The 26,637-nt window shown below is 38.7% G+C and overlaps 2 protein-coding genes across 2 annotated transcripts; one reads left to right on the forward strand and one right to left on the reverse strand.

Moving 5' to 3' along the window:
* Positions 1-241: 241 nt before the first annotated feature.
* Positions 242-13,612, reverse strand: LOC126418574 (UMP-CMP kinase 2, mitochondrial-like). The gene is made up of 5 exons (XM_050085390.1): positions 13,378-13,612; positions 13,183-13,306; positions 12,895-13,096; positions 11,809-12,051; positions 242-1,002 (listed from the first exon to the last, which is right to left on the reverse strand). Exons 1-5 carry the CDS (start codon positions 13,462-13,464, stop codon positions 882-884), a joined length of 777 nt encoding a protein of 258 aa, XP_049941347.1. The 5' UTR covers positions 13,465-13,612; the 3' UTR covers positions 242-881.
* A 1,268-nt stretch (positions 13,613-14,880) lies between these two features.
* LOC126418573 (THAP domain-containing protein 1-like) lies at positions 14,881-18,982 on the forward strand. Its single transcript, XM_050085389.1, has 3 exons — positions 14,881-15,158; positions 15,261-15,459; positions 16,970-18,982. The coding sequence occupies exons 1-3, from the start codon at positions 15,082-15,084 to the stop codon at positions 17,549-17,551; spliced, it is 858 nt and encodes a 285-aa protein (XP_049941346.1). The 5' UTR covers positions 14,881-15,081; the 3' UTR covers positions 17,552-18,982.
* Positions 18,983-26,637: the final 7,655 nt, after the last annotated feature.

Below are 26,637 nucleotides of genomic sequence, written 5' to 3' on the forward strand. Positions count from 1 at the left end.
GTCTGCTTTCTGAATTCTAATTCCTTGTCATGTTCCAGACCTCACGTCAGTATAGTCCTTCCCTCCTCACGCCGGCCTGCGCGAGCTAAAACGCGTGCATTTCGGCCTCCTCTAGTAACACGGTGTTGGCTCTTCTGCCAACACAACATAAACTGACTCATTCTGTGCCGTTACAGTGTTTCCTCCATGATACAATTTATGAAAGATGAAGTGGAAAGAAATTAATAAAAAAGAAACGAGCCAGTTTTTAATGCATTTATTGCGAGTTAAAAATTGTAAATGTCTTATTTACAGCATTACACACTTTCTATGTGTAATCAGTTTTTGCCTGAGACACTTAAAAAGTGGACATGTAACATCTTTCATAAAACATTTTTGTAGCTGAAATGAATATCTGACCCACCTGAAAGCAAATGCTACATGTTGAATGACACAATTGATCAGAGCAGAGAGAGAGGAAGAAAATAATGTGCTGCTGAGTGTGTTATGTTCAAATGTTTTCCATAATTGTTCTTTTTTTTTAACAACTGGATAACAGGTATCAAGTTAATTACAATTCAGAATTAATAAATAATTTACGGGTAAAAGTAACAATTCAATGAATACTACACACAAATTGTTATGTTTTTCTGTGTACTGGGTTTACACTTCAGAAGTCTGAAAGCAATTTATTCTCATGAGCACACTATGTATACCTCTTCATCCAATATTTCTAAATTTTCCTTCCTTTTTTTACCACCTGTATTACCTTGTGAAATTCAACAATATTTTTTTTTTAAAAAACTAGAATCCTGTTGGATATCTTATTCTGCTCCTTTCGTGACTGAATTTTACCTCTGTTTTAAACTGGATATTCAAATAAATGTCATCAGAAATATGCGCTATATCATCATTTTGGCCTTCATGAAATCTAGAATGTCACTTACAACCAGTTTTACAGGTTGATTAGAATTAATAACGGTCACAGCGGGTTCTGCCATTCTTAAATATGTCTCCTTCAACCTGGAAAATTGAAACATTTTTTTTTTAATTGGGAATTATGTCAATAAGTAATTAATATTTAATGGAAAAGGTATGGATATGAGCAAAACCAAGTTAAGAACAAATACTTAAATAATGAAAAAAAGACTAATCAGTCCAAACTCCAATTACATGCTGATCATCTACAAGGAGCACACTGAAAAATATTTCATTTTTATTTATTTTGGTCCCAAGAATTTTATATTATACAATGAACAAAAGATTTAGGATGAGTCGTGTACACAGAAATATAAAAATGTGACTGAGAAAGTTTGCAAGGAACAATAATATACTACAAAAATTAAATTATGTAGCACAGTTCAAGAAACAACTACTACTACAATTAAGTAACACTGTAACATGAAAGTAATAAAGTCATAATATTAACAATAATTACAATTATGGCTGAGGCAGAATTAATACAAACTGAGGATATTCATCAATTGGATAAAAAGAGTATGTACGTTAAATGTTCTTAGCTTATTCCTAAATACATGTTTTCACAAACTGATTGGGGTAATTTATTGTAGAGTACACTGCCTATTTTCCTTACACCGACTAGATTCCTAGTCAGTCTTTGTCTCGTTAGGTCTCAAGCTAATGCAGGTTTTGTTAACAAAGATGACTGTTTATCTAATATATAAATGCAGGGAATAGGCAATATTTTTAATTGCTTGAATACTGGCTTGATGGAAGTTTATGGAGATATCTATTTCGTTATCCCTAAGAGCTGTTTCTACATCAAAAAACTTTCCCTTTTGTATCAGCCACTAGTGTTACACAATAACACAAATGAGACAATGCATTCACTCAACCACAGCTGAAAGCCACAGCGTGTGCGCTGTGTGTGTGTGTGTGTGTGTGTGTGTGTGTGTGTGTGTGTGTGTGTGTGTGTGTGGCGTGAGAAGAGAGCAGACATCAGAGAATACTTTAATCGATATGGTGAAAGAACTTACTTGACAGAGCTAGTCTGAACTAGGCAAGAGGTTTACTTGTTTGACAAATTGAAAGTAGAAGTGTTGGAACATAGCTTTAGAGGATTGGGTTGAATTCTGTGTACAATAACCTTCAACTAAGGGTATGATGAGAGTTAGTCTCTACAACGTATGTGGTGCCAAAGTTGTAGAGGAGCAATTTTTTTAGCACGGAACATGTAATGGCTGTCAAAAATGATGAGGGATGGACATCAATATCTAGAGAAGTAGCTTATTGAACTAAGCACTAGGGAAACACATTTTTGAAATATGTGTTAAAGTTATTAGGAAAGAAAAAAGGCTTTTCCTGGCACTTGCCCAGATCTCGAGAATATAATCATTGAATCTGAATTATGCAAAAGATGAACATAAAAGGAGGAGGACAGAAAAGGTATTCACAAAAAAGCATACTACAACGAAAAACAGAAAAGCATTCTCTGTGCTACATGGATTACTCTTGTAAGTAATGAATGGTAACCACCTCAGGAAACACAGACAGTGTGTGCTGAATGCAGTGTAGATAAACCTATGAAACCTAGATGCAGATGGTTCTTAATCACAGAGGGGAGTGAGGGGGGGGGGGGGGGGGGTCGACTGAGTGGGGTAGTGCAGTAGTTAGCACACTGGACTCACATTCAGGAGGACGATAGTTCAAACTCACGTACAACCATCCTGATTTGGGTTTTCTGTGATTTCCTTAAATCGCTTAAGGCAAATACTGAGATGGTTCCTTCAAAAGGGCATGGCCAATTTCTTTCTCCATCCTTCCCTTATTTAGTATGTAATGCCTGTTGGTCGGGCTTCATCCACAGTTCATTGAATATTCAATGAACTGAGGATGAAGCCCGACCAACAGGCATTGATCGAGAATGATAGTGCATTGAGAGTGGCTAGTTTCTAGCGGAAATCTAGATCTGTCAATTAAAAAAAATTAAAAAGGATGACTGGTAGCTGAAATCTATTATTTACAATTCAATATAACAGTCGCTGTATGCAACAGCCTTCTGAATGGAAGGTAAACAACGGTGACATTACCACCGTTGAAGCAAGAAATCAATTCCGCCAAGTTTAAGGGATGTATGTTAGAGAGAAAACCATCCACAGAAGATTGGAAAAATCCAATCTTCAATCAAGAAGACCTGCTACAGGCCCAGAACTCACCAGAAGCATCACACAGATCAACTATGTTTCACAAGGAAATATTGTGGCTGGAGAATACATCAGTGTCATTCACCGATATGCCACAATTTGACCTTCAATCACTTGACGGTAGAAGAGAGTTTGTGGAGCAGCCCTGGGGAAAAATATTGCCTTCACATACTCATTCAGGCTGCCTTTTCTGGTTTTCTCTGATGGTGAGGGAAGGAATCAGTGTGGCTGAAAAGATTTGGTCTTTGTGGAGCATGGGAGCCTTGCAGCACATCAGTATGTAGAGGAAATCTTTTTGGAACATGTTGTCCTTCGGCTATATTTACTGGTGATGATTTTCATCTAATGCAAGAAAATCCATGCTCACATGTTATGAGAACTGTTCAAGAGTTCTTGGATGAAGTGAGATGGTGTGGCTTGGTCTGCTTGAAACTCTAATCTGAATCCTACTGAGTACGTATAGGATCAGCTAGGGAAAAGAACATGCCACCATTATTCAAAGATTCTATGGAACTTACAGCAAGCCCTCTTGAAAACGTGGTAGATGATTTCCCAAGAAGACACTGCAACATGAAACAGGAACATGCATGCATGGTTGGATGCTGTGATTGGTGCAAGAAGAGGTAGTACATGCTTTTGAAGATGCAAAGGAAGGTCTGTGAAGTTCAGAAAGCAGAGGTGCATGGCCTTAATGAACTTTCTCAAAAGTTGCTTGAAGTGTGAATCCATTCATCTTACTTCCACATGTCTGGCACAATTTGTTTTCCACTGCCAGTCAGCTAAATAGGGCTGTACCACAGAATAAAATTGTAGATTAGTGTCAGAAAAGTGACATGTTTAAAATAAAATTTTGTAAAGAAACATTCACACATTTTTTGTGGTCATTGTTTAAGTTGAACATTACCCAGTCAACATCAATCATAAATCATTTTGAATGATGGGCTTCAGTTTCAAAAATATGTGAAATGAAAGAAGGGATGTACTACTGTACATCTTAATGTGGAATACCATTTATTAACAAGCTCTTGACATGGTTAGTGAGAGGAACGTGCAGTTATAAAATGACAAGAACACTATCAACTATAACAAATGAATACATTATGGATATCAAGGACAGTGGAGCTGAGTAACTGTTCAAGGAATTGAAGGCCAGGTGGTAACTATTTAACAAAACCCAAAGAGTTCAAGCAGTAGAAGTGGATATAACTACAGTTCCAGCATGCCAATGTGATCACAGCTACACATAACAAATGGCAACATGATGAGAGCAAAAGGATAGAATCACAAATGACAACAACTTTACTGTGGAAAAATTACTTTAGAACTTAGACAATATGAAATGCATCGGGTGAAATTTATATATTAATTAATATTCATTTGATTGTGACAAATAAGGTTTCATTGACTAACGCATATTAACGCCGACCTCTTTAGCTTCACAGAATGTACTTGTGATATGTGATGGCTGTAGTTGGACAAAGCCATTGAACAGAAGACTTAAATTAGAGACAGAAGTACAATATAGACTGTCACATAGTGGCATGCCATTCTTGGATCCCAGTATGAATAATTTGAAGATGCAACTGACTCATATTTACTTAGATAAGTTGATAATTAACTATGATACAATTGCATATCATCAGGTTACTATCAAAACCTCCCAAGGCTGAGTTTGGAGACTCTGGTGTTTTTGATGATTGAAGTTCATAATTTATTGACAAACAACCCTGTAAAACCTTCAAAGTCAGTGTATGAATGTAAGGACATCTATCAGACTTAATTGAAACCTTTATATCTCTGTACTATAGTACTGTGAAACCTTCAACATCCATGAACCTTAAAACCCGACATTGTGCTCCAATGTTGTGTTCTTTGTGAATTGTAGTGGGTATTTATGTTACACAGGGAAATGGACAAATTCATGGTAAATATGGAAGGGTTAGGTGTGTTTTCTGTAGGGTATAAAAGCTTTACAATAGCTATAACATTTTTATAATGTTTTTAATTGAACTAGTGACAAAAATAGTTATAGGTAAGGTTTGTTTGAAGTGAAATTACTATTACTTAATATTATAGCTTTATTTTAATTTGATATAGACTTTCTTTTACATAGGTTTGTCACTTTTTTTCAGGCAAACTTTATGTCTACAGGGCAACATATTACTTTCATAGCCAAAAACAAGGGCACAAGGAAATTAAATGAGTGGATCATGATTTAAACCAGAACAAGTCTGAAGATGTTATGGCTGATTTAGAAATGAAATTAATGAAGCTCTTTGTATAGTGTTAGTTGACAATGAAAACTGCAGTTCAGTTAATGGTACTAACTTATTGTCTCATATCATACCCACTGGTGTTATAAAACTGCATTCTGATGAAATTTTGCAAGAAAAATAATGTTGCAGGCTGATTAATGAAGCTCAAATTTCATATGCTATGGATGTAAGTTACACAGACGCATCATAAATTGATAAAGTAGGTAACAGAAGTGGTGATATTAATGTACCATGTGTTGGCCAAATAATTCCCGTGAAGAAGATGAAAACATGAACAATGAGACATATAAATCAAATAATGATCCAAGTTATCAAAATTCAGAAGAAAATGATATTTTGGGTGAAAAAGCAAGAAACCTTCAATAAAAAACAGAAAATGCAAACCTGACAGAAGCAAATGGAATACAGATGAGAAAAAAATGAAGAGAGAAAAGGGGTGTGTTTGCAAAGGAATGTGTCAAGAGGAAAATGGAAAATGTCTAGCAAGCCACAACAGGAAAGTTCATAAAATGGACAGTTACTTGTAATTGCAAACAAAGTGCAAGAGATACTAAATTAAATGTATAATATTTACAGAAGACAAACGAATCATAATTTCTGGTAAAATGTGGCTTGGTCACAGAGGACAATGTATGTTGCAAGGTTTGTAGACACTGTTCCCGCATTTTTAAATAAATAAAAAAAAGTTGAATTAGGTAGTATCATGCAGGTCAAATACTTTCGTTCATTACTGGGAGGATGGGGCTGTGCGCAATTATGTGGATGTACGGTTCTACATTAATATGTTGGATTTGTAATGCTTTCAGTATGGTAAGTTGCAATTTAGTGAACTGGTGGTTTACTGCAATTACAATTACAATTATATAGTATGTTGCATATATACTATTCTATGTAGCATTTTAACCCATTGATCTTTTCTTTCTCTCTCTCTCTCTCTCTCTCTCTCTCTCTCTCTCTCTCTCTTTCTCTGCCATTAGGCCTCAAGAAGACCACAAAATGTTACAGAAACTCGTTGCTTTACATAAAGAGAGTGCAACAATCCAAACAGTGTAATAAAAATTTTTATATCTTCCAGTATCACAACAGTGCCACCAACACCACAACTACTGAAAAGACAACAAAAACAAAGTTTCAGGAATTTAATATAATAAGCCATTGATCTCTAGTGGCTCACAACAGAATAATTTATTACTCCACTTATCTTTTTTGTCTGTATTAACAAAAAAAAAAAATGTTCAAATGTGTGTGAAATCTTATGGGACTTAACTGCTAAGGTCATCAGTCCCTAAGCTTACACACTACTTAACCTAAATTATCCTAAGGACAAACACACACACACCCATGCCCAAGGGAGGGCTCAAACCTCCGCCGGGACCAGCCGCACAGTCCATGACTGCAGCGCCTTAGACCGCTCGGCTAATCCCACACGGCTCTGTATTAACACACAACTGCAAATTCATACAAAATGTCATACATAAGGTGTCACAGAAAATATTGCCATTGACTCATGCTGCATAATGTTAACAACACACTTAAATATCTCTCTCACTTTGCCCACAGGCTTCATTGGTCGATAGCTAAGTCCCACCTCAGGTTTGTTCATTACAAACTTGAAGTGATACAGTAAAGATGGGTTCATGTACGTGCAATTGGTTGATACCCAGCATGTAGGGTCACAGTGTGCTATACAAGAGTGATACAATGTCATTATAAAGAGCCTCATCACTTTACATATGTGTGTTTGCACGTATGAACTAGAAGCCAGCACCTCTTGTGTTATGGTCAAGGTTATGAACAATGTGAGGTATGTCAAAATTCCTGATCAAGAGGAGAATCTGTTAAATCCAATTTCTGACACAGCAGTCTCTAACAGTTAGCATGTTGCACAACACCAAAAAATAAGTCAAATAACTGGTTTGTGAATCTTAATATACACAACAGGTCAAACCGTATCATACATAAGAGATGCAGGTGCTGCAAAAAGTAGAATCTGGAAATTCCTACTTATGAATTTGCTACAGATGAGATAATATTGAGAACTGAGCTAAGAGGATGACTGAACAGAAAGAAGAGCATGAGTGGGGGGCATATTTCTGATAGTGGTGAAGAATGAATCCAAGAGGGCTTTGGGGAGGGGACAGGGGGGGGGGGGGGGAATCAAAGGCCGTGCTCTGAGGACAACTGCTACATATGCAATTCAGTGAAGCAGATGTTGAGCGGGGCTAGGGGGAGGGGTGTGATCCAAATGACACAGGTTGTGAAGCAGGCATTGATGTTGACTACAATGTGCCCGTAGTGTGTTCCACCATTGAATAATCAACTCTACTATTGGCCACAATTTGGCACTGAACATTCACTCAGCTGGACAGCTGATTGGTACTCAAGCCCACGTAAAGGGACTGTGCAAAAGTTACTACAAAGCTGGTATATGACATGAATGACTTCATAGTTGGAATACCTATGACAAGATAGGATATGCTGTGATAGAACTGGAATTGGATAACTTGGGGGGGGGGGGGGGGGGGGGGGGGATGCACACAACTGATATGCAACTGTGCGCTCTACGGGTGTGGAAATGTTTTTGGAGTAGTGTGGCACAAAGATGGACAAGGGCACTTTGTAGATTGGGCGAGTGACAAAGTACGACTTTACGGGAGAAGGGAAGGATTGTGGATTGGATGTTTTTCATGTCTGGACATTATAATAGGTAGATGAAGCCTTGACAAATGACGTGCTTATACTGTTCCAGACTGGACTGACACTGGGTAATGGGTGAGATTTGGGGAGATTTTGAGCTCCTCTGTCACCTTGCCTTCCCCCATTGGAAGCAAGCGGAGGAGGTTCAGGCAATGTCAAAAAAAAAAAAAAAAAAAAAAAAAAAAAAAAAAAAAAAAAAAAAAAGAAGAAGCTGCTGCCTTCTACAGCTGTATTAATACCTGTTAATACCTGTTCTTTGTCTCCCATGGGTAACTTGCTTTGATATTTTTTCAAAGAAATAGCCCACAACATCTGTAAAACCACAGGGACTTTCACAGTAGGATACTACAGCATGTCCGCAAAGTCTCTCTGCACTAGTGAGCTCCACATCTCACCTTACGGGGCATGTAAGGTTAGCCGCATAAGCTACGGGCCAGGACTCACTGCTAATGGATGCAGTATGTTGAGAGATGGGAGTCAACATTATTACAATTAAAACAATGAAATTAGTTCATTATACTACTTACAATTAAATATTCTGTACTCACCAATATCACAGTAGGTGCTGGAAATGTTTTCCTCTTTCCTGAAGGCATAGTTCAACAGTTTAACATTTATTTGCAAACACTTTTATCAATGTTTCACATGTAATTGAATGCAGATAATCAATCATCACTGTCTTCAGTTCATCTTTGTCTTTGTTTATTTTGATACACAGATGTTTAGCAACATCCAAAAGAAAATAGTCACGTGGAGGCAGATCTGGTGGGGGGTGGGGGGGTTACCTTTCATAATTATTCAGTCTCCAAAGATTACATCTAAAAGTCGTAGGGACTGGTGTGCCATATGGAAAGTAGCCTTGTCGTCTTGGAAAAATTTATGATTGCTCTCAGTTTCATACAGTAGGGCAATTAATGGATAAATTATCTGGGAACATTAGGCATCAGAAGTGATAGTAGCATCAAAAAAGATCAGCCATATCATTCACACTTGTGTTATGGCAACTCACACTCTGATTTTCTCCATGTGCAATGGTGTTGCTCTTACAGCACATGGATTTTAAGAAAAAAATTTGTGAATTTTGGGAATTAATGTATCTAGATAGGTGAACCAGGCCTCAACAGTGAAAAAGGCTTAATCTAAAACACCAGCTCTTTAGTGGTTAACAAATTGCTGAAACTATTCACAATACACTATTTGTTCCACATTGTCCATACAACATTTGTTGCACAGCTGTAATTTTATACAGATACAACCCCAGTTTTTTGATTATGGCCTTATGTGCCATCATATGGGAAACTTTAGCCTCTTGCGATAATCTCCTCACTGATTTTGTTTGACTCTGCAACATTATGTCCAAAATGTTGTCAAGCTTCTGTTCTGTTAAAATTGTGGTGCATAATGAACTACACCCTTTGTCTGGAATTTGCGAATTAAATCATGTACAGTGTAAAGAGGTGGGCATCCTGAAGCAGGAAAATGCAATCTAAATTGCCATCTCATGTGCTGAGTAAAGTTTCCTCCAGCACGGAAAACCTCTTCCACTAAAAATGCTCCCCCTGCAATAGTAAGCATTCTTATTGCGTTCAGTTGACACAAGAACAAGACAATGACACAACTAACAGCTGCAAAACACATGCAACGCTACTATTCCTACTCCACCACTGCAGGTCCATGGAACATGTGCAAGGAACTTGGCAACCTTATGCGCCCCGCAGGGTGAGACACACAAGACTTGCTGCTGCGGAGAGACATTGTAGATTCTTGGTATTTGCCCTGAAGCTCTACAATGAATACTTGACCTTACCATGTAGCTAACAGAAATGTTTTCTCCTTGAATCAAGATAATCAGATGAGTTGCAGGATGAGTGGCCCATGAAATATGTTTTTTTTTTTTTTTTTTTTTTTTTTTTTTTTTTTTTTTTTTTTTTTTTTTTTTTTTTTTTTGAGATTCTCATTTTCTTGCTTTATATTAGATGGAAATTTGTTGAGTACCTTTGCATCACCCTAGATAAGGAGGCACAGTAGACATGAACACTGTTTTTGTATTCAGCTGAAGCTGATTTTTACTGTGTGTTGTTTTGTAGGTCACATTTCAACTGAAATTATTTTTAATCCTGGTCATACTTTATCAGGAGTAAAGGTATAGGGAAGTGAGAGCAAGAATTCCAAGCCCTCTGAAGGGATCCATGCAGAAATATGCAGTTATCTACTTTAAACAATATTCTTGCCGCCCTCCCCCCCTCTCCCTCAGTGAATAAATAATTCATTTGCTGCATTGCTCCAGAAGATAATTCCATAATACTACAAGGAGCAAAAGTATCTACGATAGGATACATCCCTGGTCTCACATGTCAACAAAGCTAAATACAAAACATGCTGACCTTCACTTCAAAATGTAAAATTCTTTGTGACATTAAAATTTATAATTCTGATTTTTTAAATACTTTGTATTATTTATTTAATCAGTCATTAATCATTGGTTGAAGTGTGCAGACGTTAGTTATCTGTATCAGAAATGGAATAGAAAAACACCAGCAATCTTCTACGCACTTTCATTTCCAGTAGCATTCTTCAAAATTTGAGAAAAACCATTTGCTTACCAATAACATATTGTCAATATGACACTATGAATATCTGAAGGAGTTTCATTTTGAAAATAATATTTACACATACAGTGAGAATGTATTTTATTCATAAGACATAAATTATGGGCTACCTGTATATGCTGTGATGGTAAAATATTTTGAGTGAATCACCTTTTAAGTAAATTAGGATATTTAGCTACTATAGAAAATTCTGGGAAACTGTTCATATAATATCTGTGCAATATAAGAAGGAAAAGCATTCTCGATTAAGCTATTAGTCTTCGTTCAACTGGCAACAACTTACAGTGGTGTCCCACTAGGGTTCATCTCAAGACCCTTACTTCTTCCAGTGAATGCAAATAACCTTCCATCAGTGACATTACCAGATGCTCAGCTTGTTTCATTTATAGATTGTGTGAACATTGGTGAAAATCTCAAAGCACTTATAGTTTTCGAAGGAGCTATTAACGTAATATTTGTAGACACTACTAAGCTGTTTCTAAGCAATACATTGTCTTCAACCTTTGAAAAAACTGACATTACACAGATTAAAACATGCATAAAACCTGACAACATGTTGATTCAAGAAGTTGACAGCGCTAACTTTTGCAATTACAACTTTAGAATAAAATCAGTTGAGAGGAGCACACCACAGAACTAGACAGATTATGTAATAATTGAGAAGTTTATATACATATTGTTTATTTTCACTCCATAAAGTTGTACTTGGGATAACTTATCAAGCAAACTCTAAAGCTGCAAGGCAAGTAACGTGAATTATTTGTGTGATGAACTCACTAAAATACTACTGAGACCTATTCAATGAAAAGGGTATAGCTACTAACTATTTCTTACTGAAACTAATCATAAAGAACAGATAACTTTTTCAAACCAACAGCACAGTTCAACATTAAGAATAAGAAAAAATCTATATTAAGACTTATAATCACTTACTTTGATCCTGCCCAATATTCAGGAACAGCCGTTTTCAATAACTTGCAGTGTGCAGTTTACGAGAAACACAAAGAATTTGTCAGTGGTCAAAGATTAGTGTAAGTTATAGTAAGAGGAGCAGTGCATAATTTATAAACTGAAACCACTTACAAAGCTCTGAACTCTGTACTTGATGCCATTTGCTCTTCCTCAGCCGTAATTTGTATCCTCTTAGAAAGTCTTTGTGATCGTACATGTTCCTTCACATCCAAATAGAAAATAACATCAGGGATGGGTTTGAGATCTTGTGGCCATTGATATACTGGATCTCCATGTGGAGGTAGCCCATCCTTACCTAATCCAGCTTCGTACATGTCTGTTGCAATTGTAAAAACGGCTGTACTATGATAGAACCTGACAAACAAGAATAAAATAGTTTTTTTAAGTCTTAAGATGATTTATTTATTGCAACATTCCAGTATTTTTTTTTTAATCAACATAAGTTAGCCTTCATAAACTGTTTCAAATCTCTGCCTCAAATGCTGTTTTCTCAGAGTTATATCATATCCTGTTACAATTTTGCTGGAAACAATTTATATTAAACCCCAATTTCCAAGCAGTATAAACCAAAATACTTATTTAGTAACTTGATTAGTGTATCTGCCAATTTCTCTCATTGAAACATATTTTTAACCAGCTGCTACTGTCTGAAAGCATTCTCGAACTATTTTCAAAGTACCCGTAATTTCAATCCACAGTTCTTAAATGTGATATTATTACATCCATATCAGTAACGTTCTCATCAACTCGAAGGTTAATTTGAACACCAGTGTGCTTCATTAGGCGTTGTCATATTGGAGGTGGTTTTTGAACACCAGTATTTTATTAGGCACAGTCCTACGGGAGGTGGTGTGCTGTTGTCTGCCTCTGACTTTTGAACTCATTTACTCATCCAGTACAGTCTAATGTGGGCCACGAACCAAGGTGGAACTTGGCATTTTGCACATTAACAAACACTGACATACGTGAAAGCAGTTGAACATAAAATCCTAGATCTAATCAGATATCAAACATCTGGACTAAGTCTGGCATTCTACAAATGAGCCACACAGTGAACTATCTCACGCATAAGTATATTGCAGTAAAAATGCTGTTAATGCATGGACTGATCTACAGGTACACAATGTGAAACAACCAATAATAAATAGTCCACCTACAACAGTTTACTAAGCAAATGTGCAGATAAATGGAACATACCTGTCTAGAATCACTGAACTGTATTTTAGTGTCTCTTCAATCTCTTTTGCTGCTACATAGTTTCCTAGGGAATAATACGCTCTTCGGAGAATGGGTGGATGTGTATCAAATTTAGCCCTCAGTGTCTGCAATACTATAGGTGGTGTTTTACGCCTCACTCCATTAAGGGCTGTCGCAAGTTTCTTCGATATCGTCGTTTTACCTACAAAAATTAACTTCATTATATATCAGTTTCGACCTGTTACTGTATTAAAATCTACAATTTCAGTTCGGCAATGTCGTACGTACCTGATCCATCCAGACCTTCGAGTACGATAAAAGTCTTGTTTTGATACGAATCTGTCTTTTTGCTTCTCTGATAACAGGTATCGAACGTTGCCAACAAATCTTTCACTTCTTGGAGAGTAGCAAACTGTAATAATATCTTTCACCTGTTAGATGTGAAACACCAATAAAAATAAGTGGAAAAAAGTTAGAACTAACCTCCTCTTTTAGTAGAACAGATAGGGTCGAATCAAGAGAACGATAAAGATGCTTGATTTTCTTCGCATCAATTTCAGCGTTTGCCATTCTGGACTGATTAAGCCACACAACTACAAATTAATGCCACCGATAAGGCTAAAAGGAAGTATCAAGCACACCGCCTAACTCAATCACCTCAGAGCGAATTCACGTCAGTGACTTTGCAACTAAGCTCTGCGTGACGAAGTAACCTAGTACTTACCCGATCAAGCCTGACAACTGACAGTCAGCCAATCGTCACAGGCTATTCAACTTCTGCCACACAAAACACGCTGTCATTGTTCTTTCGTTCCACAGCCTGCCAAATCCCTCACGTTACTTCATACTTGATTCACTAAATCGTGCTATTACTAACCTGCTTCTAGTTACAGTTTCTGTAGAGCTGTGTTTCACAATAGGGGATTTGTCGGTCCGCCAGTGAAATTGAGTCAGTTTTAAATGTACATAATTTTCATGGTTCCGTTCAATACATTCTCTCTTCTTTTATATTCTGTAAATGTTACAAAATTGATAAACATGTATTGTTCCCTCTCGCAGCGTGTCATCTATAATATGAGAGCCTGTTGATACTGAAATTTAATAAAACGTACACTGAAGTTTTCATAATCTCATGTACGTTGTCACAGTCTTCACTCCACTACGAGTCCAAGTGTCTAGGTTGTTCACAGGACCTACAGTTTACGGTAATGGAGGACTGCACAAAAAATATTCTCAATAATATACCTCGCAACTAATTCATAGGAACGTTCTCTACAACCTACGAGCAGTTTTCATGAGTCGAGTGTTCGATTTCTTATTATGTTAACTGATCAACACTATAAGTTTCAGACTACAGAGGATTATTGCCGATGGCTGCATAAACGTCATGGACACGTATTTCCTTCATTAACCTTGAGCTGTCTTTGACCTTTAAGTAATTTCTCTCGAGATGTTCGTATCAAGATACACCAGTTTACGAACAGCTTTGTATATTTATGTAGCATTCGTTTCAGCAGATTGAATGTGCCACTAACACAAAGGCTTGTGATTATATTTCACAAACCTGGTGGTGTACAAGTATTTATTAATGTATTACACTGGAGTGGAGAATCAGAAACAGCTGTTAGGCATTGTGATGTAAGCTAGTTAGCTGGACTCTGTTACTAGAGGACGATCTATGCAATAACATTGTTTATGTAGCTTTTGTCAGACCATGAAACATTTTGAAAATCGAGTGAACTGTTTCATGATGCCCTCAATAGTATTGAACTTGGAAATTTTCTTGCTACAGACGTTTCGGATGAAGAAATTGCTAGTGAAGTGCTAATTGTGTTGCAGGAATTCATGATTATTGATTATGAAGACTAATTTGGTACTGTACAGCAGTGTGTGTTTCGAATAGAAACTGCCTGTGCTGTCTGATTGCCACTAATGTTTTTATTGATAAATAATAAGCAAAGGAAAGGGTCCCTGCTAATGACAGTGAGTTAAAAAAGTAAAGTAAACTGTGAAGGCACATTTTTTATGGTGAGAACCATGGAGGTAAGAATAGAGGGAGACGCCGTGACGTCACAGCTGCGAAGCTATGTGAAGCCGAGGGTAGCCATCTCAGTCCAACCAAAACATTGCTGCTGTAGCTTGTGTGCATAGTCTTGTCGCTCGCGTTTGGAAGGATTTTGCGCTATTATGGTGACTTGTGTGGTGTTCGGGTGTACGAATCGTTCTGATTGTGATGCGAAATCGAAGGGAATAACATTTCATGTGTAAGTTGTCTCGTTAAGTGTGATTTTACAACTTCATTGTGAATGAACGTGTGCTACATCGGTACTTGTACTATAACGTGTTTTTCTCCTGTATGATTTTAGATTTCCTAAAAATGAAAGTCGGAAAGCTCTGTGGGAGAATGCCGTGAGGAGGAAGAATTGGCGTGCGTCTAAATGGAGCACTATATGTTCTCAGCATTTCCGAGAAGAGGACATAGATCTAACTTCCCTTTCAACATTAAGGGTCCGAGAAAATGCTGTACCATCAGTTTTCCCTACACACCCAAAACATTTGCGAAAGGTATGTTAATTCAAAGAATTAAAGTCTTAGTTTTCAAGTTCACGTTTCAGTATAATACGTACATATCGTCAATAATCGAAGTGTTGAGTAACTCACTTTGTCTTCATCATGTACCAAATTAAAAGCTAACACTACATTAACTGGCGTAAAGTATGGGCCTAAAGAGGACACTGTGTAGATTTGCCATTCTATGTACCGTATTTCAGTAAATATTGGTGGTAATGAACAGTGTTTCCCAGTAGTGTAACGTAACTGAAATGTCCCAGAACGTATTACAAACAAGATGTATTTATGGAGCTTTGGAGGGAGGATATAGCTAACTTAGTTTTCAGTTTCTATTATTTAGCTCTAACTCCGAAAGTAATGGAATACACGTGTGAAGTAAATTATATCAATTATGTGAATATTTAAGGCAGTAGTTTGTGAACATCTCACTTTGTCTGGTCTACTGTGTTGTACAACATTTTTATTGCACTGTCTTTGCTAGTCAATGGCAGTTATGTTTTAGGAGTAATTGATACAGCTCTAGTTTTACTTATATATGTTTATTTTGGGAGGATTCCTTCAGGTCATTTGAATACATTAATTTCACTTTCCATCTGATTAGGTCCTTACACATAGCTTTTGCCTAGGAATGATTCCATGCTGTATATAGAATTTAAGAGGGGAGGTGCTGGAACACTGAAGTGTTTCTGCAGCTACACAGTATGTTATAAAGAGATAATCTGTTTCTCCACATTGTCATGTAGAAACAAATTTATGAAACTCCTTTTTGATGAGCATCAGCCTCTGCACACAAGAGAATATTTGAGAAGAAAATTCAGGTTCACTGTTTAGATTATGAGACTACTGAAGCTAACAAGTTTGTCTGGTATAATTATTTAGTGAAGTCACAGAAATTAACACTTGGGCTGTGTTAAATATAACTCTGTATTTGGGTTAAGCACAGCAAATGAACATTTCTTTTGTTTTATGCACTATTCATTGACATTCTCCATTGAAAGATATCATTGATTAAAAAGCTTTGGCAGCACCTTCTTGTTAACATTATCCACTACTGTGGAACATTGAATATGCACAAACCAATAATGCAAAATTAAATATAACACACAATTTTATATCATTAACTGTTGGACCAGTTGTATTGAGAACTTGTTAACTGACAGCACCCATAGCGATACAGTGTGATAGTTAAACAAGACACCCCAGCAGAAATATTTTACGTGTTCAAAGTTTATATTTTTTCAATAAGTGTGTATTAATTGTAGCTTCGCACATGGGAGGCATTTCAAGTTGTCTGCTGAAGACAACAACGGTTTTTGTTAGAGTAATGAGTATTTTATGAACAAGATAAATAGCTGCTGGAAAAATAGAATTTATATTTCTGGAAAGGACTAAGAATAGGAGTAATTAGTAGGCTGTAACATGCTGTTCATGACAAAGACTGTAACACCTTCAACCATCTGTTAAAAACAGTTCTTAATGTTTTCCATCCGTTTATTTCATTTAGGGAGACAAGAAGAGAAAGCCACCATTGCGGAAGGAGAGCTCTTCCTTTCCATCTTCAGTTTTGGCTACCGTCAGCAGAGTGCAGGATGAAGAAGTTCCTGCTCTTGTTCCTGAGTATACTGCAGGACCACCAGAACATAGTCAGACATCCTTTGAAAGTGAGGAACTGAAGACGAAGTGTGAACACCTCATAAGAAAAACTGATCAGTACAAAAAACAAATTAAAACTCTTCAGCAGTCTAAGCGACGACTTAAGAAGAAAGTGGCTAACACTTCGGAACGGTGGCAGTTACTATGCACGGAAAATAGTGCAGCGACAACTAACGACGACCACGATTACTTTGCTACTGGAATTTATCTCTCTGAAGTGGCAGTCCATATTGTAGTATATATAGCTGGATTTGTGGTGCGTCACTTAGAGAAAACATTGAGAGGGGATGGTAGCCATGTTGCTTATTCTCTCATTCATAGAAAGAGTAGGGGATGGTTGGTTTTACCATCGAATGATGTTGTTGACATCTGTGTGTGTGTGCAGAAAAAGTGTTCAGGTGCTATACTACAGGTAATTCTAAAGTTCCTTTGAAAAATCAGTTTTCCAAATGTGTGTCTGAGGTGCTTAGTGAAATCATATTCAAGCCAGTGTTGTAAGGAATTAGCAGACCACATGAAAAATCAGCATCCCTTGGACAATCATATGATACTGCTGATTAAAGCAATTGCCACACGATACCTCCTGACACGGCAAAAACATGCAGCCAAGAGAACAAGTGATGCATTGCATGAAAATAAAATCAGGACAACCTATACAAAACTGGTACTCTTTAAAGATCAGTAACTGATATTTGTACACAGAGGTCTAGTGTGTGAGGCATCTTGTATAAAGCACTCATTATATTGAGGCAAACTGGGAATGTAACCTTATTGTAATTAATAAATGATGCACATTCTTCCTTTTCTGTTATGTCTATGTTGTTATAACCAGCTACAAAATGTTTGTGATGTGTGTATCTTAAAACTATTAGTACTAGCATATTCAGGATATCTATGAAAATTTGTTCCTGGTGTGTGATGGAGTCAGACAATTATAATTTTATGTGTGTGTGTAATACCTTCCAAATATATCTTCCTCAAACCAAAATTTGGAACTACATTATATGTAGAGTGTTTCCAAGTGATTAATACTCCACCATACCAGTATGCAGTACTAGTTCTGCAATAGCTTGTGATCTGTGTGCTTCCAAATGGGACATACATTTCTTTTTGAAATATTTAGCCATTGTTTGGCAGAGTATGCTGTAGTATGTTCTAGCCAGTGTTGTTAATTAAGTTTCCACGAGTGACAACATGTTAATGACAAATAGAATTGTCTCATTTTTGGCACATTGAAATACATTCCCATCATTGTGTGGTATGTTATGGTTTTTGCTTGTGTGTCATTACAAATTATATTTTTTTGTGATCTAGTCCAACAGTGGTTTACCCTCAAAAAATGAGAGATAGTGTTCGCAGGTGAGCATTATTGGTTTTTCACTACTTCATTGGGCACTAAATTTTCTAGCAGTCTCTCCCCTAATCCATTGAAATGTAACCCATGTGTTGTACAGAAACTACAGCCCACAACATTTATATCTGTACTAAGACATATTTTATAAATGATTGCATATTTTCTTATGTTTGTTTGCTTGACTACTTTCCTGGCTTATGCAAGACCACTGTGATAAATCATATGTGGAACGGTAAATAGTATTACATTTGTATCAGTCAGGAGACTGAGACATTTCTTTCATTCTCAACAAGTAATGATGTGGACTTTGTTACGATTTCATATAATATTTTTTTTTACATAGAACTGTGTTATTTTTAAATTCCACAATCTTGTGAAAAAGGCAGTTAACTGGAAAGTCACATTGTAATAATTTTTCTGTATACCTGTAACAAGCAATTCAACAAAGTGGATAACAACAGATCAAGAAAAGTTTTTTTGCTGGAATAAAATTCTGAATATAGTACCTAATATTTATGCTTTATTTCATTACCAGTTCCCATACTATTTATGAATGAGTAAGGAATATATAGCCTATATTTTTATTAGGACAATGATTTCAAAAGCAAATCCTAGTTTCAGTGTTAGTAAAACTTTGTCATTGGCAAGCAATGAAGCTTCTGCTTATTGATTGAGACATTCCACACTTCTCAAATTATGATGTAAAGTTTTGCTCCACGGTCTGTCTCAATCCCTTCATCATTTCATTTTGTACCACTGTAAATACCTGTCAGCTTGACAAGAAAGGCTTGCATTTAAAAGAATGAAAATTATAAAATAGGGAATGACATAAACAAAGCTCAATGTAGAATGGTTTATGCCTAAGCTACCTAAAAACACTGGGACATTGTTGCCCTGTTAAGAAATCTCTTCCATACCAAAATAACAAATTGGAACCTAAGGTAAGTAAGCAATAAGTAGAACTCCTTACTAATATTAAAATGAGTCCCATAGCAGATGAAAATTGGAACACTGTTATACTGCCTTGGCTAACAGGCATGTCATTTAAGTGCTGCTGCTGCAGTTGATTTGTTAGTTACTAAAAAAAGTGCTGTAGTCTCATATTAGAGCTGCTGCATATCACTTAAGAGAAGAAATGTGGGTATGTATTGAAGTGTGTATGAACTGTATGGCAAAGTGTTTTGTTTTCTTCCTCAGGGTCAATGTTATCCAAACTGAAAGTACCTGTTTTGTGTATAACAAACACCTAATCTATATTTCTTGGGATTCTCCGCAGTTGTATTTCACTTGACAACAGAATGAAGTTGTGCACAATGTGACAGGTTGTTGGCTAAACATTAACTCACATTGAGTTATTTTATCAGACTTATTTATCTGCTGCTTCATTGTTTAAATAATTAACAACAAAGACAGATCACTTGGTTACCTCTTCAGATATAGGTGGTGGTCAGAACCGCAATCAGTCTGTTACACATTAGTAAATGGCTGCTACAATACATCATTCTGAACTCAAACAACTGAAAAGTTTTTGTTTGTATGTCACGAAAATCGGAAAAGACGACGTCCCTTTTCGTAAATCTGGCATTGCTTCGTCCAATCAGATGATCGTAAGAATAAGTAAAGAAAGAACCCTAGTTTGTGATACACGTTGATTACTGAATTAACAAAATTGTATCGTTTACATTGAAGACTAGCCATCCGTAATATTACATTAAAAACTATTTTTAATCAGAAGAAACGCGGAATTTCGCCTTTACGAGATTTTATTTTAAACAAAAACTTTGAAACAACCAATCTGATGACGTTACATGCGTATATGGTGCAATTAACGACTTTAATACACGCAGCGCTATAGCACACTGGCAATGTTTTGGTCAGAGTGTCATGGCAGCGAGCCACGCCCCCATGGCTTCAAAACGTAGTACGGCTGGGATACGTAGCGCCATCTCCCCTTATTTTTACCTCCATGGTGAGAACCATGACAAATTAAGTAACAGTATGTTTCTTTGATACAATTTGTAAACTTATAAATGTCTCAGAAGTGAGATTTTAAACTGTACATACAGCAACTGGACATTCTATATCACGCTGTTCGAATAAATATACAGTATTTTTATTTATCCAGTTCGAATTTGATGAAATTTGGTGTACTTTACACAAATGAGAAGTTTAATATTTAGTATGAGAGTAGAAGATCGTTGCGGCAACATCGTTCTTTCCATAATTTTCTGGGTTGGCAAGATTAATATTCATTACGAAAATTTTGATTCTCATCCCTGTATCTTGGACAATTTACCGATATTAGCTTTCATTACTGCCTTATGCCATATTCTGCAGTGTACAGACTGCAACTACATTTTTCCATTTTTAAAATGAGAGCTGAAATGCAGATAAAAAAAAAATCAGTAACACTACACGTAACACTACTATGTAACCTTTTGCTGTGTACCACCAGAAGGCGGTACGGGCTGCAGACCCGTAAGACCTGTAAAACACGCACTCAGCCGAGCGCAACGGCTCACCCGACCGTTTTAAAGATTTAAGCCCAGTTTACACGACGACAGTGGGTTGTGCCACTTGTTGCGTGGAATGAGTTGTGCGCAAATGGTTTCACATTTGACTGTCGACACGGCGAAACCAGTATACACTTCAGTTTCGTTGTTTTGTGGGTTCCTGAGACGCGTCTGAAATGAAAGTTTTGGCAGGTGCACGTCGCACGAGTTGTGATGGAGTTAAAACTGCATAAAAAAAATAAGACAAGTGTTTCGATTCGTGACTGGATGAAGAAAATATGGTTCAAATGGCTCCAATGACTATGGGACTTAACATCTGAGGTCATTAGTCCCCTAGGCTTAGAACTAGTTAAACCTAATCAACCTAAGGACATCACACACATCCATGGCCGAGGCCGGATTCGAACCTGCGACCGTAGCAGCAGCGCGGTTCCAGACTGAAGCGCCTAGAACCGCTCGGCCACAGCTGCCGGCTGAAGAAAAGTTGTCAGCTCGGTTGCCCAGCATTCTTGCTGAAATAATTTGTAATGGAAGACCAAAGAAGTTCTTTTAATTATCTTAGAATGTCACCAGAACTGTTCATATTTCTTCTAAATAGAGTTAATTTTGCGATAAGGAATAAAGATACTGTAATGCATGAAGCACTTCGCCAGAACTGAAATAACATATCACATTGCGTGTATTACAATTGAGAATACTCGACATGCCATAAGACGCGGATTTACTTGGCGATGACACTTTCTCATTAACACTGATAATTATTAACATTAACAGCAATAGTTATTAACGTTAACAGCAGTAATTATTCGAACAGGTTGCACTAAGAAGAGAATGGTTTGCAAACTACTGTCTTGAAGATTGATCTGTACAGTGGCAATACTTTAAACTTCAAACATGTGTGAATGGGGAGCACTATTGCGACGTTTTAAATAGGTGAACTTTGAATAAAGACGCAGTTTCTCGATTGTGTAGCCTTTCCTCCTATCAACAATATTTCTTAAAAGAAAAAAAAAAAGTCGGCCAACTCGAATGATGGGTTTTTAGTCTTGTAGATGAGAACATTGCCACAGCTAGAATTACATTTGGTTGTACACTCCTGGAAATTGAAATAAGAACACCGTGAATTCATTGTCCCAGGAAGGGGAAACTTTATTGACACATTCCTGGGGTCAGATACATCACATGATCACACTGACAGAACCACAGGCACATAGACACAGGCAACAGAGCATGCACAATGTCGGCACTAGTACAGTGTATATCCACCTTTCGCAGCAATGCAGGCTGCTATTCTCCCATGGAGACGATCGTAGAGATGCTGGATGTAGTCCTGTGGAATGGCTTGCCATGCCATTTCCACCTGGCGCCTCAGTTGGACCAGCGTTCGTGCTGGACGTGCAGACCGCATGAGACGACGCTTCATCCAGTCCCAAACATGCTCAATGGGGGACAGATCTGGAGATCTTGCTGGCCAGGGTAGTTGACTTACACCTTCTAGAGCACGTTGGGTGGCACGGGATACATGCGGACGTGCATTGTCCTGTTGGAACAGCAAGTTCCCTTGCCGGTCTAGGAATGATAGAACGATGGGTTCGATGACGGTTTGGATGTACCGTGCACTAATCAGTGTCCCCTCGACGATCACCAGTGGTGTACAGCCAGTGTAGGAGATCGCTCCCCACACCATGATGCCAGGTGTTGGCCCTGTGTGCCTCGGTCGTATGCAGTCCTGATTGTGGCGCTCACCTGCACGGCGCCAAACACGCATATGACCATCATTGGCACCAAGGCAGAAGCGACTCTCATCGCTGAAGACGACACGTCTCCATTCGTCCCTCCATTCACGCCTGTCACGACACCACTGGAGGCGGGCTGCACGATGTTGAGGCGTGAGCGGAAGACGGCCTAACGGTGTGTGGGACCGTAGCCCAGCTTCATGGAGACGGTTGCGAATGGTCCTCGCCGATACCCCAGGAGCAACAGTGTCCCTAATTTGCTGGGAAGTGGCGGTGCGGTCCCCTACGGCACTGCGTAGGATCCTACGGTCTTGGTGTGCATCCGTGCATCGCTGCGGTCCAGTCCCAGGTCGACGGGCACGTGCACCTTCCGCCGACCACTGGCGACAACATCGATGTACTGTGGAGACCTCACGCCCCACGTGTTGAGCAATTCGGCGGTACGTCCACCCGGCCTCCCGCATTCCCACTATACGCCCTCGCTCAAAGTCCGTCAACTGCACATACGGTTCACGTCCACGCTGTCGTGGCATGCTACCAGTGTTAAAGACTGCGATGGAGCTCCATATGCCACGGCAAACTGGCTGACACTGACGGCGGCGGTGCACAAATGCTGCGCAGCTAGCGCCATTCGACGGCCAACACCGCGGTTCCTGGTGTGTCCGCTGTGCCGTGCGTGTGATCATTGCTTGTACAGCCCTCTCGCAGTGTCCGGAGCAAGTATGGTGGGTCTGACACACCGGTGTCAATGTGTTCTTTTTTCCATTTCCAGGAGTGTATTTTTCTTAACTCATTAGAATATTTACTTCTAAGTCAATAAATTTTGCCCTGCAGTTAAGATATGTTCAAACTTTGTGTGTTCTGATTGCACGTGAAAGTCTCATGAGCAGCAATATATTACTTATTTTTGTAATCAACATCACTGAAATCCCACAAACACCTATGCAAAGCATAGATAGCTAAATAGCGAGCATTATTCTCCGTTCCTCACCGCATATTTCAATTTGTCTACACTCTACGAACACACATAACCTCAAAACTCATGCAACTAGTGGCGCCAAAGTTGGAACACGCCGAAAGTGTTTAGTTCCACCGACGAGTTGCGCAAACGCGTGGCGTGCATGCGCAGTAGCCGGTAGCGCAGCTGCCTGCAGCCTAGTGTCTTGTTAACTATGCTTTACTGTCCCTAGAGGCAACTGCCAAACACTACAGAGAACCTATGTCGAGTAATGCCCTATGAGCAGGAAGATGTGACGTCATCTGTTCCAATTCTGTAACGTTTGTCGATGCGGCCGTTCTCGGCGGCCGTGGTTTCTTGAGTTCTGACGTCACGTCTCTCACTCAATCAGCTCGTAGAAAATGTTCCTGTCCGAGTCTCAAAAAATAGGTTCGTTCAACTAACGACGAGAACCAGTCGTGATCATGCGAATGCGTTCGGGCAAGAGACATCAGTTCCAGTCGTTCCTGACTGGACGGAAGCTATTCGAGCAATGGCCAAATATAAAGGCCCACGTAAATGAGCATACATTTTGTCACACTTTACAGTGCTTACCAAATATTTGACTATGTACACTGCAGTTTGGCGTGATTTTCACGCATAGAGCGCGTTTGTGAGAAATTTTGATTGATGAAAAGTTTGACTGGATTGCGGACGTTGTTTGTGTCGATGATTCGTCGCATATGTTTGGTGAAAAATTGTTTTATTACAATTTATCTCACTGCATAGCGAGTTTCCACAACTATGAAAACTACGACCAGGGATAAAAATAAAATAGCACTGATGATTACCAAAAGGTTAGAGGTTTCATAGCATTCCCGTCACGCAAGAATAGGTTACGAACAAATAAAATTCTCTCATTCTTCCAAGGTCGATGTGGTGCTACACCATGCCATCAAAAGTGTCCGGACACACCCAAAAACATACGTTTTTCATATTAGGTGCATTGTGCTGCCCCTTACTGCCAGGTACGCCATATCAGCGACCTCAGTAGTCACTAGACATCGTGAGAGAGCAGAATGGGACGCTCCACGGAACTCACTCACTTCGAACGTGGTCAGGTGATTGGGTGTCACTTGTGTCATAGGTTCGTATGCGAGAGTTCCACACTCCTAAACATCCCTAGGTTAACTGCTTCCGATGTGATAGTGAAGTGGAAACATGATGGGAAACACAGCACATAAACATACAGGCTGCCTTTGTCTGTTGACTGACAGAGGCAACCGGCAGTTGAAGAGGGTCATAATGTGTAGTAGGCAGACGTCTATCCAGACCATCACAAAGAATTCCAAACTGCATCAGGATCCACTGCAAGTACTATCACAGTTAGGCGGGAGTTGAGAAAACTTGGATTTCATGATCGAGCAGCTGCTCATAAGCCACACATCAAGCTGGTAAATGGCAAACGACGCCTCGCTTGGTGTAAGGAATGTAAATATTGGACGATTAAACAGTGGAAAAACATTGTGTGGAATGACCAATCACAGTAAATAGCGTGGCGATCCGATGGCAGGGTATGGGTATGGTGTGGTCGTGTTTTTCATGGAGCGGTTTGCACACCTTGTTGCACTATCATAACACAGGCCTACATTGATGTTTTAAGCACCTTCTTGCTTCCCACTGTTGAAGAGCAATTCGTGGATGGCGATTGCATCTTTCAACACGATCGAGCACCTCTTCATAGTGCACGGCCTGTGGCGGAGTGGTTATACGACAATAACATCCCTGTAATGGACTGTCTTGCACAAAGTCGTCACCTCAATCCTATTTTTGGAACACCGATTTCGTGCCAGGCCTCACCGACCGACATCGATGCCTCTCCTCAGTGCAGCAGTCCGTGAAGAATGGGCTGCCATTCCCCAAGAAACCGTCGTGCACCTGACTGAATGTATGCCTGCGAAAGTGGAAGCTGTCATCAAGACTGAGAGTGGGCCAGCACCACATTGAATTCCGGCATTATAGATGGAGGGCGCCACGAACTTGTGAGTCATTTTCAGCCAGGTGTCCGGATACTTTTGATCACATAGTGTATATGTGCCTGCGTTGTGGTAATTAAATGAAATGTCGTTACAGGACCAAGTAGAAGAGAATAAATTTTCCCATATTGTGTCTTCTTTTTCAATGTGAGGCGAAGTATCGTTTCACTGTCCATCTGCAGACAGTTGATTTTATCAATAGGTTCTGAGTGTTGTTGTTGTTGTGGTCTTCAGTCCCGAGACTGGTTTGATGCAGCTCTGCATGCTACCCTATCCTGTGCAAGCTTCTTCATTTCCCAGTACTTACTGCAACCCACATCCTTCTGAATCTGCTTAGTGTATTCATCTCTTGGTCTCCCTCTACGATTTTTACCCTCCACGCTGCCCTCCAGTGCTAAATTTTTGATCCCTTGATGCCTCAGAACATGTCCCACCAACCGGTCCCTTCTTCTATTCAAGTTGTGCCACAAACTCCTCCCCTATTCTATTCAATACTTCATCATTAGTTATGTGATCTACCCATCTAATCTTCATCATTCTTCTGTAGCACCACATTTCGAAAGCTTCTATTCTCTTCTTGTCTAAACTATTTATTGTCCATGTTCCACTTCCATACATGGCCACACTCCATACAAATACTTTCAGAAACGACTTCCTGACACTTAAATCTATACTCGATGTTAACAAATTTCTCTTCTTCAGAAACGCTTTCCTAGCCATTGCATGTCTACATTTTATATCTTCTCTACTTCGACCATCATCAGTTATTTTGCTCCCCAAATAGCAAAACTCCTTTACTACTTTAAGTGCCTCATTTCCTAATCTAATTCCCTCAGCATTACTCATTCTGAGTGTAATATTTCCATTAAAAGGTTTCCATGTCAATATTTCCCTCTCATTTTAAACAGTTTCTTGGGCCAGCGTCTTGTTTTCTTCTTCTTTA

Source organism: Schistocerca serialis, chromosome 9 (assembly GCF_023864345.2).
Source record: "Schistocerca serialis cubense isolate TAMUIC-IGC-003099 chromosome 9, iqSchSeri2.2, whole genome shotgun sequence".
NCBI lineage: Eukaryota > Metazoa > Arthropoda > Insecta > Orthoptera > Acrididae > Schistocerca > Schistocerca serialis.